General features: G+C 37.3%; 1 protein-coding gene across 10 annotated transcripts in view; it reads left to right on the top strand.

Moving 5' to 3' along the window:
• DMD (dystrophin) overlaps positions 1–21,580 on the top strand; it is a 1,301,546-nt gene that overhangs the window by 405,414 nt on the left and 874,552 nt on the right. For all 10 annotated transcript variants that reach the window (XM_054189211.1, XM_054189212.1, XM_054189209.1 and 7 more), the window contains exon 7: positions 4,885–5,003. In XM_054189211.1, coding sequence (XP_054045186.1) covers positions 4,885–5,003 — 119 coding nt within the window. The remainder of the gene's footprint in view (positions 1–4,884; positions 5,004–21,580) is intronic.

Genomic DNA, 21,580 nt, shown 5'->3' with positions numbered 1-21,580 from the left:
ATAATTACCTTTGTATAATGATTTTTTTCCAAGAGTTACGAAAGTTATAAATGTTGCTGTTTTAAAGGCTTGTAATGCTTTAGAAATAAGTCACTTCAGAAATGAAAATAATACATCCCGCGATGTTAAAGTATCTTCAAAATGTTTTACTTCCTTCCTATAGAAATCTCCCTCTGGAGTGTATGATTTGTTTCTCTCACTTTTCTTGAATCTACACCTTTGCAAAATTCATTGCATCTTCAGGTTTCACATCTTAGATGAATTAACTGCAGGTTCATATGGAAAAAAAATATTTGAATGAATAAACATGTTCTTTAGTAAGTAAAGAAATCGACCCTCAGAAATTCTCTTTATTTATTTTCTTTACTGCTTTTAAAGTCTTGTGGGGGTTATTTAGTCATAATATCTATATCTGCAATCATGAAAATTAGCTTTCCATTTTTTTGACAAAGATTCAGCAGGTAGTCTCTCAGGAAAAATAGGAGTAAACTTTGAAGGTGTGTCTTGAAACTGTATTGCTGATGGGGCTGCACCTAGGAATAGAGCACTGTGGTGAGATGGAGTTACTGGACATAGCTGTCTGCTGCCTCTTTTTGTTTTGTTGCTTGCTTTAACTCAAATGGTAACCTGTTGCTTTTTGTAGTGACTGTGGTTTGTCTTATCCATGACTTTAATTTCTGCATAGAGATATGTCTGGATTTGTTTGGCTTTAGTATACTCTAGATTCAATTTTCTTACCCTGGCTGATCTATTTCCACCGTAAATTATGTGATGTGTGTGGGGGGGGAAGTCCTTTTTATACTTTATGACAAAGTATTTTCTGACAAATACATTTTGAAAACCTTTGGTTTGTTTTCCCCTTTCTTTTTTTTCTTTTTTCTTTCTGCTAGTTACAGGAAAGAACTGCAGCTACAAAAATTACCTTGTGTTTGATATAAATTTTGATTTTACAATACAAAACTCCATTGAAACCGTCAATCTTTTCAATGTTGTCTCTCTATGATCTTGTCATAAACTAATACAAAATCAGTGCTTTAGCTGATCAGTGAGTGGCTAGATGGAGTTCAACCTCTTCTAGTTAATTCTAACTTCTTTGAATATGCATATGCTCGTATGTGTTCAGGGAGAGGAGTGAAGATTGCTAGTTATGTCTGCTTGGCTTTACTCCCTGTCAGACATGAACCAAGCTGCAGACGTGAGAACAAATTTCCTCTCCCTTTGTACTATTTGAAAAATACAGAGAGAGCAAATGAAGGTGGAGAATCAGTATTCCATTTTATTTCTTTGCTGTACTGTTTCATACCTGCTTAACCCTGCATTTAAAACTCTTAAAATTAGAAAGCTAATAATAGTTGTTATTTGAAATTCCCTTTTGGTTTTGTTTCAGGGATTTTTAAAAGCTATTTGCCGTATAGCACAATTCTTAATCTTCTAGGCTGTAATATCTCCTGCATTCATACTTGTCAGTTTTGCTGCGTAAATATACCCAGTGAAACACTGCACTGAGAAGCTGACGCTTCAAGCTGACATTATGACACTGGTATTCCAGTGATGGTGCTACTGAAATGTGTATACTCAAGTATCCTTTCAACAAATGGAAAATCTGGAAAGTTAAATTGCTGTTGGAATAGGGAGAGCTTTTTGAATTTATACTCTTTTTTTTTTTTTTTAAATTAAGTTGATGCTTGCCAAAGCTGAGTTGCGGAAGGCGGCTTTATATTTTTAAGTTGGATTGGAATCTGTGCTGTCTTCTTTATGTACAATACTAAAATAATTCATAAGAAACCTGTCAGGGACTTACTGAAGCTTACTTACTCTCTTTTATAACTCAGAGGGTTCAAATTTTTGCCATCTGTAGTAAGAAGAGACATGCTGTATATGCTCTACACAGGCACACACATATGCAGCAGGGCTAGCAGGCATGCAGATTCAACCAAGGTGTTCTACAACATGATGTTGTCTGAAACTTTGTTATTGAAACCCTTGCGTTTGAGTGCTTGGATGTTTCATTGTTTTTTTTGTTTGTTTGGTTTTTAAAAAAAAAAACAAAAAAAACAAAACAAACAAAAAAACCCAAACAAAACAAACAAAAAACCCACTCATTCTCTCAGTGTCTTATATTGAGAATCCTGCCTATAAAGAAGATGGTAATAGTCTTGGCCTATCTGGACACGTTAACTGAAAAATATCCTCCTGGGTTATGCAGTTGAGAAGTTAGATGAAGTTGAACATCTAAGATATTCTTAATGATGTCAGAGGTTTTTCAAGAGGAATAAGACAATATTGTGTCATTCCTTAATGAATAATTCTAAATGTTACTGTTTTTCCCCAGTGGAGTCCTGAGTGGTTGGAAGAAAGCATGTTCCTGTATATAAACTCTTATATCACCAAATGAGTCGTGATTGTGTGAAGATAATGTGTTACTCTGAGCAGCACAAGTGTGATTAGAACTTCAAACCAAATCCCTGCAAAAACGTTTTGGGGGGGGGAGGTAGTCCCTTGTATATCGTTCTTTTCTTTCCTTGCCCTAAAAGATTTTGTCACTGAATAATCTTTTTATACCCTAGTCTCTGTAGTATTTGTGCAACGCATCCTTGCAGAGCGTTTTAAGAAAGTCATAATGGATAGCTTTGTGGTTACTACAGTGTTCTCTTTTTGCTAAATTTAATACGTGAGCTTACACATCCTATGCCATATGCCAGCCAAAAAGTGTTAAATTTGTAGAGAATAAAGAATTGAAGAATATCCGTATGCCTGTAGAATAAGGTGTAGGAGTGTGGTGAGTTGACCCCAGTAAGCAGCTGAGCACCCACACAGACACTTGCTTGCGTCTGCCCCTGCTTCCCTGGGACAGGGAAGAGAACAGAAAAGCAAAAGCAAGAAAAAGCATGAGTCAAAATAGAAGGCGATTAATAAATGTAGGAAAGCAGAATAGAAAAACAAGTGATGCAGAGGCAGTAACTCAGCAGCTCCAATGAGCAGATTGATGCCCAGCCAGTCTCCAGGCAGCAGCTGCCTTGGAAGACAAAATCGCACAGCCCCCTCTTCCTTTACCCCACTATTTATTGCTGAGCAAGTTATATAGTATGGAGTACTCCTTTGGCCAGTTTGGGTCACCTGTCCTGGCTGTCTCCCCTTCCAGCTTCTTGCCCACCCCCAGCCTACTTGCTTGGGGGAGTCAGAGGTGGGGAAAAAAGAAGGTCTTGATCCTGTGTAAGCACGGCTCAGAAATAGACAAACAATTGGTTTGTTATTAGCACTGTTTTAATGACAAATCCAAAACACAGCATTGTATGGACTGCTAGGAAGAACATTAACTCCATCCCAGTCATACCCAGTACAATGAGGATGAAGAAAATTGTGCAGACATAATCTGTATTTTGAAAATGCCTGTAGTTCAGTACACAAATCAGTCTATGAGATCACAGACTTCATGCATCCATGACTAGAAACAGAGATTATCGCCTTTTAAGTTTCCTCTCCCTTCCCCATCCTGCCCCCAGCCAAATTTAATATTTTGAAGTTGTTTTGCATGCGGGAAGGAGAAACCTCTCTTTTTAATTAATATGTGAGAACCTCTGCATAGAGAAGCAAAATACTTCAGCATAATTTAATTGTTACTATGTAAATCACTCCACTCAGAAAAAAAATTTGACAGCAAAGGTGCATAACTGGGAAATTACTATTACATAAATGACACATTTCCTTTGGTCTCTTGAAGTTATTAGAGTATGATGTAGTGACCATTTTTGCCATCTATTATAACTATGGGAGTCTGTTTAAAATGAACTTTTTAAATTAATAAAAAAGTAAGTAAATCTGTCATAACTATTTGCAACATTTTAATTTGTGTAAGTAACCTACTTGATTTATCTGTAGGAAAAATTATACGTTTAAATGTTTTCTGATTTAGAGCAGTGTATCAAAGTCACAAGTAGTGTAGTTGTTTTTCTGCATATTGTATGCACATTCATTACAGAATACCTGATTAAACATTTTTTCCAGAGTGCCTGATAGCAAATTCTGATCTCCTAATGGATAACTCTCAGATGAAATGCCAAAGATCACAGTGTATTAACATTATTTATATTGCAAATAGTGCAACTGATAATACAAGGGCTCAGATTGTGTATCTGAGCTATAATTCAGTTTCAGTTGTTCTGTCTTTTCTTGCAAGAGCATTTAAATTGTACTCCAGTGCTTTTGCTCCTAGCAGCTAAAACACGTGCTCGGACTACAGTTTTGTGCTCATCTGAAAAGTGTGTATTTTTCTAAAGGTTTTGGTAAAAGTGGCATGGGCAGCTATGCTGTGTACATTCCCAGGTCATGAATTTTTGAACCTGTTGACCAGTTTCAATCACATATAACAGCGAGCTGGGAATCTCAGAAGCAATTACATTCATAGAAACAGGAAGTGAAGTGAAGTGGAAAAACTGGTGGCTGGAGAGGCAGAAGGCTGCAAAATGACCTCAGCAGTTATCTGTTCTGCTTGGCCTGCCATGAGCCAGTCCCAGTGTGCACGGTCATGGCACATGATCCTTCTCACCCAGGCACTCTTTGGGACTAGAGGAGGGGAGCGAGCCCTCGGTGACAAGAGCAGAGCGCTATGAGTAAAAACAGGGGATTTGGGGGAGTGAAGTTATAGGTTGTTGGGACTTGGTGAAAAATAAGAAATGTGGTTAATGTGATGGTGATGGACATGGATGAGTATAGGATGCAAACCCATCAGAAACCAAGCTTCATTAGTTATAGCGCTGATTTAACAATTTATTTCATTAAGAAAATAAAAAATAGTAGCTGATTCTGATGGGTAGCCATGGAAATATGTAATTAAATCTAATGCTAAAAAGAAGGAACTTACTGTTCTGCTTATTTTTGCTTTAGACCAGACCTATTTGATTGGAATGCTGTCGTTTCTCAGCAGTCACCTGTACAACGGTTAGACCACGCATTCAACATAGCCCGGCAACACCTGGGCATAGAGAAACTCCTTGATCCTGAAGGTTAGTAGAAATTATATTCTTTTCTCTAAGCAGAAAACCAATTTTGATTGTACATTAATTTGACTTCTTTGCACAAGAATGTAACATTTTGTAAGATAAATCATGAACTGAAGCAAAATACTTTATTTGTTTTCATGTTAACTTTGTGCTCTTTTGAAAGAAACTGAAAGAACTGCCTGCATGTACATACTTTAAAGCATTTTTTTTCCAGCTTTGGGGCCGGAGTTTTAGTGTGTGTGCTCTGATTTAAAGGTATCTCAATAAGCAGCTGATTTCTGTTTCAAAGTTTTAGAGCATCTGCAGCTTTTATATCTTCTGAAAAGATCATGAGTTCAAATTACCTTTTAATACATATCCAAAATGTATATTCAAACTCTAGATTCTCTTATCTTTAAAATAAGACTTATACATCTTCTGTATATTGAAATTTTGTCATGACATGACTTGTATCACTAACATTTAGTCTTATATGTAATAGACTTGCCTATCTTACCTTAACTCTATCTGTTCTACTTCCCTATGCAGTCGTGTTTGAAAGGTTCCGTGTTTTTTCTCATGATCTTTTTAATGTTCTCCATCTCTGTATGTTCTCTGCCCTACTTTCTGCATTGCTGAGAGACGAAGTAATTTTCACTCAGAGAACATTTTTAAAACATTCTTTACTACAAGGCGATGTTGAACAGCTGTTGTATTTCCTTTTTATGTATGCCTTTGTATATACATACACACACTGTCTTTTTCCACACCATGATCCATATGCTATATTGTCATGCATTTTCCTATTAAGCCACTAATAAATGCAATTTTCTATATGTTTTTGCCGTTCTCAGTGGCTCAACTCATGTTGAGTTTCTGATGGGAAGAACCAGAATTTATCAAAATGTAAAACTGAGCCTAAAATATAACATCTAAAATACAACATTAATGTTTAAATATAGTCAGGCACGTCTCAAGAATGAACTAATAACCTTATATTTACCTAGGAGAAATTTATGGAAAAGCGGTCTGCTTATGCTGTAGTTGAACATCATAAAGCCCTCTACTCTGTAATTTTACTGCTTTGTAGAGTGAAAAACTGTTAGAGGAGATGGTTTAATTCAAGATTGTAATATTTTGACCTGTGTAGAATTAAACGAGGAGCATCTCAAGCAGTTTTCACATTTGGAGCAGCAAAAAAGATCTGAGAGTCAAAGATGACAGGGACTTGCCACCTCATAGGTGAAAGCTTTCTGAGTTCCTCCTGAGCGTCCGCCTTGTGTGCAGTCCAGTAGTTCCCCTGTACCAGCAATTCATGGATTATCTGTAGTTGAACTTGTGGCTGAAACACACAGTAAAACCAGTACAGCGTTGCTTCCTAGTAGACTATCTTTCATCTCTAGAACTGAATTCGTATGAACCGCTGGAGGAGGAACAGGCTTACTGTGGGCTAAAGCGTTGAGATCCAGCTTGTGAACTCTGAATGAGATTGGAGTTAAAAAGTTGGTTGCACAACTGAATAGATACAGTCACAATCTTTGCTATAATGGGTTGAACTTTCTTCTTAAAATAAATCAATGAATAATGATGAATTATTTTCTGTATGCAAAAGTCACTTTTGATTAGACATTTTATTCTGCTTTTGACAAAGATTCTTGCAGTTGTTTAGCCAACAACTATAAAAATCAAATATTGTTGGGTTTCCAAATGTCTGCTGTAATTATTTGCTATTCAGGGTTGTAAATTGTGGTGCTCGCCACTTCTTTTTCTTTCCTCTACAAATAAAAAAACCTGCCAACTTTTCCAAAGGCAGAGTAAATTCTATACATATATGAAAAGGTATGAATTTGTGAAACTATAACAATTTGGTTCATGATGATAAATCTTTTCCTAGACTGAAAAGTAGAGTTACTATTATGTAAGTAAGTGAGGAATCTTGTTTGAATGTTCCAGCATACTACTTCTGCAATTTCACTTTGTATATTTATCACATCTCCTAATTAGAGACTCAAATATCTCTTAAGAGCATATTGTGTAACAACACTCTATTCTCTGGCTGTTAACTTAAAAACTGAAAAGTGCTACTATATTAGAAAAAGGGAGTACGCATTTGCTGATGAAACATTATTTTAATGTAACTTAATATTTGTCAAAACAGCACATGTAATTTGTGGACACTTAAAATTTGGTTTTGTTGATTAAATATTTGCTGTCTCAATATTTTGAAAATATTCTATAGAAAGGAAGACACTATTTAATAAGGCCGTAGTCTTCTGCAACCTTAAACGGTAGTCAAAAAAGAAAGGGTTTGTTTGGGGATTTTTTGTATACTGAAGTTACTGATTGATAAACTTGAAAGAGATGACTAGGGAATCCATCTTAGCAATTACATTTTGAAAAGTAAATGTTTTTATTCCAGCAAAGATTGGTTTTCAAGGTTATTTATGAAGTTTGTTTGTTTCTGAGGTTGGTGATATTTCAGGTCTGCCCCATGAGAAGTAGTCAGTTTGTTTCTGAGGTTGTTGATACTTTAACTGTCTCCCATGAGCAGCTTTTAAAACAATGTTTCAGAATTTGATCTCCATTTCAATCACCAAAGTGGTTAGGGTATGGACCAGGTTTAAGTATTTCCTGTAAAAGCTGGGTTGTGTTAGTTAAGATATGGACTATGTTTAAGTATTTCTTGTAAAAGTTGTGTTTTGTAAGTTTAAAACTTCTGTATTTTGATTCATGCAGAGATGGTGGTTCTTGCTATTTTCCTCATTTGTATTGATTAGTAGGAATGCTTTTTTTACATCAGCAGTACATCTTAAAGCGGGTGCTTTGCTTACTTTTTAAGCAAGTCAACTTAAAACCTATCCTAGACAATTGTATTTATACTGATGATGCATGCATCTTAAAACACAGATGAAAACAGCAGGCATCTCCTGTAAAAAGCTGCTTCTCTGTCCTTGCATCTTCTTAAGAAATTCTTATTTTATACACAAGTCCTAATGTAGTTTGACAAAATTGTCTTGTTCCCATTTTGATAAATTGACTTTGTATCTTGTCTAGGGAGCTTGATAATGTCTTCACAGATTAAGTAACCTTACTAACTTCATCTTAAAAATAGCAAGCTGTATGTCTTCCCGTTTATAGCTTTCCTGTAAAGAAAATTAGCTAAGGTTTTGATTAATCAGATGTTGTCTGAAGATTACTGTGTTTTGATATAAATTCCAGCATAGAATAAATTCTGCTGACCTATTCTGAATCAGAATGTTTACAATATTGGGTGAAAAAAAGCAAACAAGCTTGTCTGCAAGAATAAGATATGTGGTAGGAGCTTTATTCCCACTTTTTCCCTTTCTTGCTCAGACAGAAGAGGTGAGAAAGCAACCCCATTCCACAGCAAAAATTTTCAATATGTTAGCTCTGCGTTCTTTGTTTTGTGGTGGTCTGTTTTTGGTTTTTTTTTTACACGATGTTGAAAAGGTGTGCAGAAAAACATAAGGGATAGGTTTCCTTCCTCTCTTCTGTCATGAAGAAGCAGTGGAAGATTCAGCTCTATTCTGGACGCAGGAGTTGAACGTACATTAAGTTAGTTTGCTGATGGTACTAAACTAAGAGCTGTGAACTCCCTCAAGGGTAAGAGGCCTTAAAAAGATCAAGTGCTGGATTCTGCCTCTGGGACAGCATAATCCTGGTTATATGTATAAACTGGAGGACGAGGCTGGAGAACAGACCTGTGGAAAGAGATCTGAGGGTTTGGATTGATGGCAGGTTGAATATGAGTCAACAGCGTGCCCTGCAGCCAAAAGGGCCAACCGGCCAACCATGTCCTGGTGCGCAACAAGCACAGCATAGCTAGCCGGTTGAGGGAGGTGATTATCCTACTTTGCACTACCTTGATGCAGCCCCACCTCAAGACCTGTGTGCAGATTTGGGCATCTCAATATAAGAAGGACAGTAAACTATTGGAGTGTGTCCAGAGGAATGCAACCAAGATGGTGAAAGGTCTTGAGGGCAAGACTTATGAGGAGTGGCTTAGGTTACTTGGCTTGTTCAGCTTGGGGAAGAGAAGGCTGAGGGGTGCCCTTATTGCAATCTATAACTTCCTCAAGGGGGAAGCAGAGGGGGAGGTCTGATCTCTCTCTGGTGACCAGTGATAGGACATGAGGAAATGGTATGGGCTGTGTCAGGGGAAGTTCAGATTGGATGTTAGGAAAAGGCTCTTCACTGAGGAGGGGGTTGGTCACTGGAACAGGCCTCCCAGGGAAGGGCACCAAGCCTGTCAGAGTTCAAGGAGTGTCATATGGTTTAGTTTTAAGTAGTCCTACAAGGAGCAGAGAGTTGGGTTTGATGATCCTTATGGGTCCCTTCCAACTCAAGATATTCTACGATCTTTTGATTCAATCTTGCCAGTGAGTGAAACGTAAGGAGGCTTGTATGTCGATCTGGTGCTCACTACTGTAGTGTATGAAAGATAACAAGGAAAAAAATAAGAAGGTGTGGGGGAAATTGAGGGATGGTAGAAAATCTCATTTAGAAGAAAGTTATTAAAGACCTAGAGATTAGTGGGCAGGAAAGGAAAGGAAAGGAAAAATGTGTTTGCAAATTGAACTTTAGGCCAAAGTATGCCTACATAACTCACAGTAACCTTTTCTTCTAAGACATTTATGATTATGCAGCGAAGATGTTTTAAATCTTGGTAATGTTCTCTGTGATCCTTTCAAATAAAAAAATAGTTATTTTCCTTTGGTTGTTCAAAATTAATATTTGTGAGTTTCCAGTCATGTCTCATCCAATTCAAAATGCCAAGCAATGAACACTGCCAAACCTAGGTCATTTTAATGGTGATTTTTGTCAAGATTTGAATGGCAAAGCTATCATGTGGAAAACTTCTGCTACAGTAGTGTGTATTTTTTTAATGCTGTTTTCTTTTCTTTTTTTCTATTTGTTTTTTGTAAGACCATTGCTCTTGGTACAACTAAGGAAAATGTTTGACTGCTTTTTCACACCTTTGTGATGACTATTGTGGTATTCTGGATGTAAATTTGAGTTCCTGACTTGAAAAGATTTTGGTTGATTGTTTTCAGTGTAAATAACTCAGATTGTTAATCTCTGCTCTCTTGAATTTATTTTAGACGTAAGTAATATAACTCAACATTTTTTTAAAAAACTGTAAACTTAGAGTCTTCAGCCCCTTATGTTACTCACTCATTATTCTAAGCTATTGTTCTGTATGGAGAATAAGTAGTGATGGAGATATTTGCCATCTTTGTTGGTATAGGTTCACTTTAGCTAATTTCAGCAAAAGATTTAAAATATCTTAAGTGAATCAACCAAATCATGATGACACTAGTAATTGTAACTGGTATATGTAAAAGTTTGAACAATTGGTCAAGCTGTTAAAATTAGTCTGTATCTTTTAATGACATTCAGTTACCAGTACCTGCGGTTACATCTTTTAGTAGTTAACTGATTCTTCATGAATGTTTTATCTGTATTGCAATTGTGGAGGAACATGATTCCAGTCTTCACACACAAACTTCAGAAAATATACTAAAAGCTTGTATGTTGGGTGTCCACTTCTTCATGAGCAATTTTTTAAATATCACCAAGAAAGAATAGGACAAGCAAAGAGCAACAGATGTGTTACAGTCAGCAATATATAGTAGTTACATGTTATTGGCTGTATACTGATTTTTTTTCTTTTTACTTTGGGATAAGGCACACGTGCCATGTAGAAGCAGAAGGATCATTTGAGGAACAGTAGGGAATGCTCTCTTGTGGGAACACGTGAGCTGTGTCTTCTTTTTCCCTTAGAACAACCGAGTGTGAGTGTGGTAGCAGCGGCAGCAGCAGTAGGAGATGAAGTGTCTGTGTGCTCCCTTCTAGCAATAAACATCTGATTCTTGGTTTAATGAACTTGTCCCTGCTGTCGTTTTTCTGGGGTTTGTGCTTGTTTGTGCTAGCCCAGTAATAAATAGACTGTGAAGTTATATAATGGCATTTCTGCTGTCCTTTTTAGGTGAAGTAATTATCCAGTTTCTTATACTTACTGTGTAGCCTGATAAAACCATCGTTTAATCCATCCCAGTCATATTTTCCGTATTTTTCCTTAATTTGCACTGGTGACATGAGTTTTTGGCACCATTATTAAGTGATAATGAGACTCAGGCAGTTTTCCATTTGATAACTTTTTTGTTTGATCTTGACTTTGCATACTTCTGTATCTCAACAGTAATGGGCTCCGCCATACCTGTAGCACAGAGAAGAGGGGAAAAATTTGTCATCATTGTAGTTTGCGAAGTTGTTAACCCTGTCTGTACCCGGTAGTTGTATCATGTGGACTGTTTTTCAGTTCATTTTATTGCCCTTGCTGATATGGCTCATGTCAAGCGAGTATGAGAAGATATTTGTTTTCTATCATGCCCTAAAGTTTTGCCTAGTACAAGTGTCAGTGTGTGGGATTTTTTTTTTCTTTTTTTTTGGTAAAGGCTGGGGGGGGGGAACATAAGTCACAAGAGCTATGTTCAGTATTGTGCTGCTGAGAATAGTAAAGGAAAATGTTGGATCAAGCTTAGAAATCATTATTTCAGCTGCATAAAAACCTTATAATGATTAGAAAATAAAATTTAAAAAAAGATTGTTTTCTTCAGGCTCCTTTTGGTTCTCAAATCCTGGAATGCTTTTGGTTAAATATAAGGAAAGTCTACAGGATTCACAATAATAAAGAAGTTAATTGTTACAGGATGTTATTACTGGAATTTACCAATAAATGTTTGGTCTGGAGCTGCCTTTTAAACTAATACCACCAGCTTGGTACCAGTAGTAAATTTTCCCCAGTTGGGAAATGGTGTAGTTTCTGGTGTCTGTTACACAGCTATTTAGGAAAACAAATGCAGATCTGCAGGGTTCTTCAGTCCTACTGCCAATTTAATGATTTATCAAGTCGCAAGATTGCTGGTCTTTATTTTAGCCATATCTTTAGTGACAACAGAAGATTGTGTTTGAGAACTGTCTTTGTATATTTGCTGGTCTGAATATTCGGTATTCTGTCAGTATTTGAACGTGTATATATGAGCTAGGTAATGCAAAACAAAAATTCCTTTTCTGAGTGTCAGAAAAGTTTACATTCATAATAAGTCATCAGTTATATATATTTTTTAAGATGTAATTTCTGGGTTGCTTTTGTAAAATTTTGAAAGTAACAATATAAAATTCAGTGTAAATATATACTCGCATAAACTACCAAAGCCATTGTATCTAATTTGCATTTCCTGAGCACTATCGCCTGTTCTGTTGAGGTATTCTGCAGCTGTGCATTTTGAGCGTTTCAGTGGAATGTATGATTACTGGATGGTTTTGGTTCAGACACTGACTTCTATAATTATGTACTCTTTCAAACTAGTTAGTAAGCAGTTGTTACCTCAGTACTGTTCAAAACAAGGAAAAGATGAATCCCTTAAAAGGAATTAAGCACTCCTAATCATGTCCCTTCTCCTTCATGTTGTTATTTCAATCTTAAAATTCTCCTTGTTTAAAAAAAAAAAAAATGGAAAAAAGTGTTGAATTAGTCTCTTCAAGTCTTGTTCATGTTCTGGTATATGAATTCTGCTTATCTCTAAGCATTCCTTTTACTGGAACCACATATACCGAGGGTGGACTTAGATTAGCATTATTGCAGCATTGAAGTACAACAGTAAAAGCACAACCTTTTAACTGTTGCTTTACTGTTTGTCAGTACAAATTGCAGCTCTAACTGCTGGATATGTCATCATGGCACATCATGTACCTTGTCTTTAGTTCATAGCACAGCTCTGAATCCCATCCATCAGGTCCATGGGACCTGATGGGATACACCCTCAGGTATTGAAGGAACTGGCGGATGAGGTTGCTAAACCTCTCTCTATTATATTCCAAAAGTCATGGCAGTCTGTTGAAGTTCCCACTGACTGGAAAAGGGGAAACATAATCCCCATTTTCAAAAAGGGAAAGAAGGAGGAACCAGGGAACTATAGGCCAGTCACTCTCACCTCCGTGCCTGGTAAGATTATGGAGCAGATCCTCCTGGAGGCACTGCTGAGGCAGAAGAATAACGAAGAGGTGATTGGGTACAATCAACACGGCTTCACCAAGGGCAAATCTTGCCTGACAAACCTGGTGGCCTTCTATGAGAAGGTCACAACATCAATAGACAAGGGGAGAGCAACTGACGTCATTTACCTGGACCTGAGCAAAGCCTCTGACGCTGTCCCGCATGACATCCTGGTCTCCAAGCTGATAAAATATGGGTCTGATGGACTGACAGTTCAGTGGATAAAGAACTGTCTTGACAGCCGCACCCAAAGAGTGGCTGTCAATGGGTCCATGTCCAAGTGGAGGCCAGTGACAAGTGGAGTCCCCCAAGGATCAGTACTGGGACCAGTCTTGTTTAACATCTTTGTCAGCGACATGGACAGTGGCATAGAGTGCACCCTCAGCAAGTTTGCCGACAACACCAAGCTGTGTGGGGCAGCTGACATGTTGGAGGGAAGGGATGCCATCCAGAGGGACCTGGACAGGCTGGAGAGGTGGGCCCATGCCAACCTCATGAAGTTCAACAAGACCAAGTGCAAGGTCCTGCACCTGGGTCGGGGCAATCCCAAGCACCGATATAGGCTGGGCAGTGATTGGCTTGAGAGCAGCCCTGAAGAAAAGGCCTTTGGGGTGCTGGTGGACGTGAGGTTCAACATGAGCCGTCAGTGTGCACTTGCAGCCCAGAAAGCCAATCGTATCCTGGGCTACATCATGAGAAGCTTGGCCAGCAGGTTGAGGGTTGTGATCCTCCCCCTCTACTCCACTCTGGTGAGACCCCACCTGGAGTACTGTGTCCAGTTCTGGAGCCCCTACTACAAGAAAGATATGGACATGCTGGAACATGTTCAGAGAAGGGCCATGAGGATGATTAGAGGGCTGGAGCACCCCTCCTGTGAGGACAGACTGAGAGAGTTGGGGTTGTTCAGCCTGGAGAAAAGAAGGCTCCGAGGAGACCTTATAGTGGCCTACCAGTATCTTAAGGGGGCCTACAAGAAAACCGGTGAGGGACTTTTTAGGATGTCGGGTAATGGTAGGACCAGAGGCAATGGATTAAAACTTGAGATGGGATGATTCAGGCTGGACATTAGGAAGACGTTCTTCACCATGAGGGTGGTGAGACACTGGAACAGGCTGCCCAGAGAGGGGGTGGAAGCCCCATCCCTGGAAGTTTTTAAGGCCAGGCTGGATGGGGCTCTGAGCAACTGGATCGAGTGGGAGATGTCCCTGCCCAGGGCAGGGGGGTTGGAATTAGATAATCTTTAAGGTCCCTTCCAACCCTAGCAATTCTATGAAATGCAGAGCAAACGAAGGGCTATGGAAATACCTCCAAAAATAATGGAGAAAGTATACAATTTATTGGCTGTGTAATGCAATAGGCAAACTTTTATCTGAATTAATTTGTAATACGAATAGGTTTTTCAAGTGGTTGCTAGTTTGATCTATATTCCTGTTGTAATATTTTACTTTATGGTTCCTTTTGACAAGTATTTGCCCCCAAAATTAAACTGCATTTCTTATTTTCCTACTAATAAGATGAAAGTCCTGCTTTTTATTTGCAATCTCAAGCAAATAGAAATAGTCAGCAAAAATAGTAAATTCAATAGTCTCCATCGAAAACCACTTTCTCTTCCATATTTATGAATAGCTTTATTACTACCTCATTGACCTGTGAGCAATTTAATTATCAAGAGACTACTCAACAATCAGTAACTTTTAGAGGTTTTCGTGGAAATAAATTATTTGAAGGGTGTTGTGTTAAGAGACTCAAGGACAAAACAGGCCCCTCCTCTTATCAGTGGGAAAACTTATAACTGGGATTTAATTGGGAGCAGGGCACATACGTTACAAAAGAAATTATATGATTTTCTATCGCAGTGGATTTACAGATTATAATATCATTTGAATAATGAACTTGAATTATAAAGAGCTCTGTAGTAACTTTGCATTGTAGGTAGTTCAGCAACTGTTAGATGTAAGGATCAGTATATGGAAGATCTGAAAGCATTTGGAATGTAGAACAGATTGTGTGATATTTCTCAACAGCTTATTGTAGCAAAAAGAGTTGAACAGGTTTCCTCAGTGTTTATAGACTGTGAATCTGACTCTGAGCTACTCATTCTCTTTTTGAACATGCAAAAAAGAAGCATCTCAGTAATATCAGTGTAGGCAAGACGTAAAAATAAACAATTCCATGTTGTCCAAAATATTCCATATTTTCTTTCAATAGTGAGGTTATTATCTTACACCACAAGAGGAAAAAGTAAGCTGTTATATTTCCAATATGTAAGCCAGCATATAAGACCTTTGCAGAGGAAGTTAAATTCAGAGGTTTTCTGGTATGCTACTTGGGGAGAAATTGTGTATGGTAGCTGGTGACACTGCTGATAGTTCAGCCTTCTAAAAATGATATTCATTACTTATATTATTGAGCAATGGAGCTTTCTGAAGTCTTGTATTCTGAAATATTTACATTTGACCATCATTTTCCTTAAGAAATTAAAAAAAAAAAGGGGGGGGGAGATTTGGGAAATGTGATTTCCTTGTATTTTTTACAAAGATTCATTCTTAAATGCTTGATCTAAAAGCAGTCAAAAGGCCTTGTATGTGAAATAAGAATGAAGACTGTAAAAGAGTACACTTCTGCTTGTATCTGATTTGACTGGGTAAGGAGCTCTGCATATGATCTAAAGGGCCACAGACCTCTGTTGCCCTGTCATCAGCAATGTTACTTCCCTGTTTTAATGAAGCTCAGAGCATGTGGTGATGGGAAATGCATTGGAGCTGACAATACACTATCGAGTAATCTTGGCATTGTGAAATGTACTCAGCTGAGTGTATTTCTCAGCTAAAATGTGCCAAGGGATCTTTAACACTCTGAAAGTTTTTTTTTTTTCTATATGTCCTGTTGTTGCTGTGCTTCAAGTGTGTTCTGTTTTATATATATATAGATAGATAGATATAGATATATATCATCAGCATATGTGTCACATAAAAACACACATGCCATCTTTCGGATTTCCAATAATGCTTTTCTGTTGAAAGCAAGGAAAATAAGGACTATTGCAAACAGCCATGTGGTAGGAAAACACATGTAAACAAAATTAGTTAGCCAGAACTTAAAAGGTTTTTTCTCTTCTACAGATGTATTTTTACAGCATTGGAGTTCACATAAACCAATAGATATTAACTGGTTTGTCATGCATGAAATAGAAAGGGGAAAATAGTCATTTTCCTGAGGACCATCTGACAAAGGAAGAGGTTTGTTTCTGTGCACATAAATAAAAAGATTTTAAAATTTAGTTGTTCTTCCCTTGATCTAAATTCTGCCTGTTAAGACAGAAACAACCACTGATTTATTTTTTTTGTGGTAGCTAGAAATGATGGAGGGCTAAGACTCAAGGGATGCATGGGAGTTTTGGAGATTATGTAGATTGTATGCAGAAGTAATAATATTAGGAGGAAGAGGACTTAAACCTTTCATTTAGGGCATAATGGTTTCCTATAGGCTATGTCTTAAAACTTTGTCCACCCTTGCACATGTATATACACGTATATAAATACTACTACTAAATGCACAATCCAGCAAGATTAAAGATAAACTAAAAAAACTAAGAAAGCAAGCTGATGGTATAAGAGGAATTTGGATACTAAGTGCATATCTTATTGCCCTGTTAATAGCTGACTAAATACTTCTATAGAATCATAGTAACACGAATAATGTAAAATCTAAATAAAGTGTGTATATTTTCCCATTGATGTCTTGATAAGTCTAAATGTAAAGACCAAAGAAATGAGAACTGTATTGAAATACATGAAGAATCTAACAGTGGTGATATCTATAAAATATTTTGCATTTTATAAATAGAAGTAGGACAGTATTAGTATAATGAACAGAGAATAGGTATCCTGATATTTACAGATGATAACCGTATTCACCTTGGTTGTTTCAACTTTGGTGGTGGTATAATTCAGGCATACAGCTATACGTTTCTGTAAAACTATGTCATATCTTGTAACAATGTTATTCTTCAAATTGGTAAACTTCAGTGACCACACTTACTGTTCTTAGCATGATGTTGAGAACATCATGAATGAGGTACTGTAAAGACTTCCCTCATGTCTTACCTGGATGTTCTGTCCCACTGCTTCCCAGATGAGCAGGAGCAGAGCGAATCTATGCTGTTGAGCTGCAACAGGAATTGGGATAGGAGGGAGAGAAGGGCAGCAATATCAGCCTGTAGACTAGAACCTGGTGGTGAAACTGGGTGCTGCAGGTACTCCAAAAAACACACAGGTGTTTGCACCATGAGCCTGTTTTTTGTCAAATTTTTCTTTTTCAATTTTGTGGATTTAGCACACTTTACCACCTCATACCTGCTGAGCGCACACACATACACTGAAAACAGCGATATTCTAAATATTCCTTTTCTTGACTTCAAACTTCTATTTTTAAAGGTAGCCTCCCGGTACTGCTTAAGCAGACCATATCCCCCCCCTAGTGCATGGTCCTTCCGCTACCTGTAGATTTACAGTTCTCCACCTTGGTTTTTTGTGTTTGTTTTTTTTTTTTTTTATTATTGTTATTTTATTTAATTTCCTGAGTTCTTTATAAATGTTTGGGTCTATATTAATATTCTGTAGTCATGGTGTCTCAGAACTGTCTGTCAAATTTTAATTGTTAGTCTCCTCTGACAAATAATCACATAAGTTTCTTTGTCACTATATCACATTATGTGTAATTTTGTGTTCATCATTACTAATGCTTTGTTTTAGCATTATTCTTCCAAATAAATAATTTCTGTAAGTGTGTTAAAATATTCATTCACGTTCAGTCTTGTGTTATTTCCTTTCCAAATTTCTCATGTGTTTTAATTGCTTGTATATTGTGTCTTCCGCTGGGACTTGCTATGCCTCTAATCCATGCATTAAACTAAAATTAATGATGTTTGTTTATAGCATGCTTTTTTTTAAACTCTGTAATTTAATGAATGAAGCCCTTTGGAATTGTGCACGTAGTTCTTGGTTGCTCAAAATAATCACTAATGGAAGACAACTGAGAAGAGATCAATTAGAACAGAATTCTGGTGTCTGATGTATCAAGACAGAGAATGAAAAAAGTATATCCTAGTCTTAAAATCACAAATGAAGAAGGGGGATTATTTAGATAAATGCTCAACGTATACTCTGACAAGTTTCTGGTGGGGCATAGCAATGCATATATTTTTATGGGATATTTTGTCACATGATAATTTAAAAAAATATGAAAGTACTGTAGTTGCTTAACCAACAAAAGGTCTATATTAGATTTTAAAGAGATTTCACTTGAAGTAAAGATATTTATTTGTTAGAACAGGTTTTAATCTTCTTATTGTAACTAAAGAGTAGTTCTTCCAACTAAGAACAGGCCCAGATCAAAATATTCTGCTTTGATCCTAAAGTCCTTGTTCCTACAATAATATTCCATAATCTGTACCTTCAGCATTGTAATACATGTGCAAATGTAAGTATAATTAAAAGGCTTTCTGAAAATAGAGGTGGTTCATGTAAAGAGTTGTGGAGTATGGGACATGATACTTAGAGTTTAATACTCTGTAAAAAAAAATAGAGAGGAGGACTTTTGCTTAAAATTAATCAAAAAAGCTATTGGGTATTTTAATATCCTTCAGTTTTTTGATAACTGAAAGAATTTGCTCTATTTAGAAAACCTGTAAGCAACCTGGAATATTCCACTGCAAAGATACCACTATCTGCCTGTCTGCTAATATTGATTTGAAAAGCTGCTGAAGAGATTAGCTAATTTAAGAGAAAAACTCATACAGGTATCTTGAGACTTCTGGATTTTTAATTTGGTCACAAACGGAAGGATGATTAAGATGTTTACTTGATAGGAATGAATAATGTTAATTGCTGACATGTTTGATTAAAATCTCTGGGTTTGAAATAAGAGAGAAGTGTTAATGACTTAGACTTCCTTTGAGGCACACTATTCCTGCTAACCCTTCAAATACAATAGAGCACAGTTTCAGCCACACAAGGAAATATAAACAAAAGATTAACCACTTCCTAAAACCTGGTAGGTCAGAAGATTGAGTCAAGTTAGCCAGTATGCTGAGCCTTATAAGAGGAACAAAACATTTACTTATGTACAGAAATAGACTACTTCGCTTAAGGGTGAATACCACGTAAAGATAGTTCTTTCCAGGTTGTGTTTGGAAGGTCTGAGTGTTCTGCTTTTGCTACTCCAATTAAAAAAATAATTTTAAAAGTTTTTTTAATTAAAAAAAAAGGCGAGGCATAATTTTGCTAATGCATCATCAGCATCATCATTTGCTTTTATTTAAACTTGTGGTAATAGGCTGCTATATCCTTTTAGATATGCATACAAAGATGCACACGCAAAAACCACTTTTTTCAGACGTTTCCATGAGACTAAGGCAAAATCAGTGATTTCTGGACAGTATCCCAAATTTTTCCTTGGTGCTTCATTTGTATACTTAGCATGTGAAAGTTAACTGCCTGAGTGTGGGGAATGGGTTAGGCCGCATAAGGCAAAATCCAAGCTCTACAATTCTGATACTCCAAGTTTGTACATTGAAGGAAATAATAAATTTTAAGAACCTAGTTGAGATGGTGGTCTAATCAGTGTTTTAATCCTGCATCTTAAGCTTATGATTTTAAGTTGTGTGATTTCTTGTTTCACTGATGAATTCTTGGTAGCTTCTGTTACGTTACTTCTCTTGCTAAATAACGTTTGATAAGGGACAAGAATGGGTTGATGATAGACTGTGGAATATTTTAGTGAGAAATAAGATTTCACAATGGCAGGGAAGGAGAGAGACAAAGATGCTGACAATCACTGAAAATAACTTGAGGAGCAAGAAGAATCTGGGTAAAACTTATTACCAAGAAAATATGAATATTAACATCTAATTTTTTAATTTTATTTTTTTTACATCAAAACCGCTGGTAGTGAAAATAGACTTCAGCCTGTTTAAAAGTGCTGCCAGTGAATGGTAATGAAGTCCTCTAGTTCTAAAAGTTCCCTTCAGCTGAAAAACTTTCAATACTGTGAAAATTTAAGTCTTCTTTTCTAGATTACAGACTGTCTCAACATGCTACAAAAGGAGAGATTTTTTTACTGCAGAATATGAAAGATTCTGTGCAATAAAAGAAATGTGAATATTTGCATGCCGCTTTCTTTATTATGTCTCTCTTCTGTGGGCCAGATCTGAGAACCTTATTGTTTGAAGAAAGTGAGTTTTCAAACAGTCAAAAATAATTTTCTCCATTTCACTACAGAAGAGATGGCAAATGTTGTCTTGAATTTAAATTTAAAAATTCTCCAAAGGACTCATTATCCATGAGCCAGCAGTGTGCCCTTGTCGCCAAGAAGGCCAATGTCATCCTGGGCTGCATAGGGAAGACTGTGGCCAGTAGGTCGAGGGAGGTCATTCTCCCCCTCTACTCTGCACTGGTGAGGCCACAACTGGAGTACTGTGTCCAGTTCTGGGCTCCCCAGTTCAAGAGGGACAGGGAACTACTGGAGCGAGTCCAGCGTAGGGCAACCAAGATGATTATGGGACTGGAGCACCTCCCTTATGAGGAAAGGCTGAAAGAGCTGGGACTCTTTAGCCTGGAGAAGAGAAGGTTGAGGGGGGACCTGATTAATGTTTACAAGTATCTAAAGGGTGGGTTTAAGGAGGACGGAGCCAGGCTCTTTTCAATGGTTCCCAGTGACAGGACAAGGGGCAATGGGCACAAGCTAGAACATAGGAAGTTCCGTTCAAATACACGGAAAAACTTCTTTACGGTGAGGGTGACAGAGCACTGGAACAGGCTGCCCAGGGAGGGTGTGGAGTCCCCTTCTCTGGAGATTTTCAAGACCCGCCTGGATGCAGCCCTGAGGGATGTGGTTTAGGCAATCCTGCTCTAGCAGGGGAGTTGGACTAGATGATCTCTAGAGGTCCCTTCCAACTCTGAAGATTCCATGATTTTGTGACTGAGAAAAAAGTATTTCTTGAATTTACTTAGGCCATGAATACTGTGAGAATTGCAGTAGGAATAATAACCCAGGAGAAGTGGCTTTTCTTATTAAAACTTTTTAAGAGTTAAACATCACATAGAAAGTGTAGTGGCCCCCAGGCCTGAACTTCAGTGCAATAGGTTTTGTTAAGCTGTAGAAACTATAGCAGTTTTGTGAAATGGGGGAAATACTGTCTGACTATGCAGGGTTATAATAATAATAATAATAACATCACTTAATGTTAGGATATGTACAGAACTTTCTCTTTTGAAAGTAATAAAATAATTCTCTCCAAAGTAATGAAAAAATGTGCTAGACCTGATAATTTCAATTGCTCATTCCCTGTGGAAACTTTTTCTAGTTTTAATAAGGCAGTTACTTCGGAGACTTTGTGTCTGCCAGGAAAATAAGTTGTGTGGGATGCATGAAAAGCGTAATCACTTGTTTCAGCTATTGTTTTTAAGCAGGTCTTGTCCTGTAGAAGTCGCTCCTATCTGCAACAGCCTGCCTACTCTGT

This window comes from Rissa tridactyla, chromosome 1 (assembly GCF_028500815.1).
Source record: "Rissa tridactyla isolate bRisTri1 chromosome 1, bRisTri1.patW.cur.20221130, whole genome shotgun sequence".
Classification (NCBI taxonomy): Eukaryota; Metazoa; Chordata; class Aves; order Charadriiformes; family Laridae; genus Rissa; species Rissa tridactyla.
The sequence above is the reverse complement of the archived record's forward strand: the minus strand, read 5'-3'. Positions and strand labels throughout refer to the sequence as shown.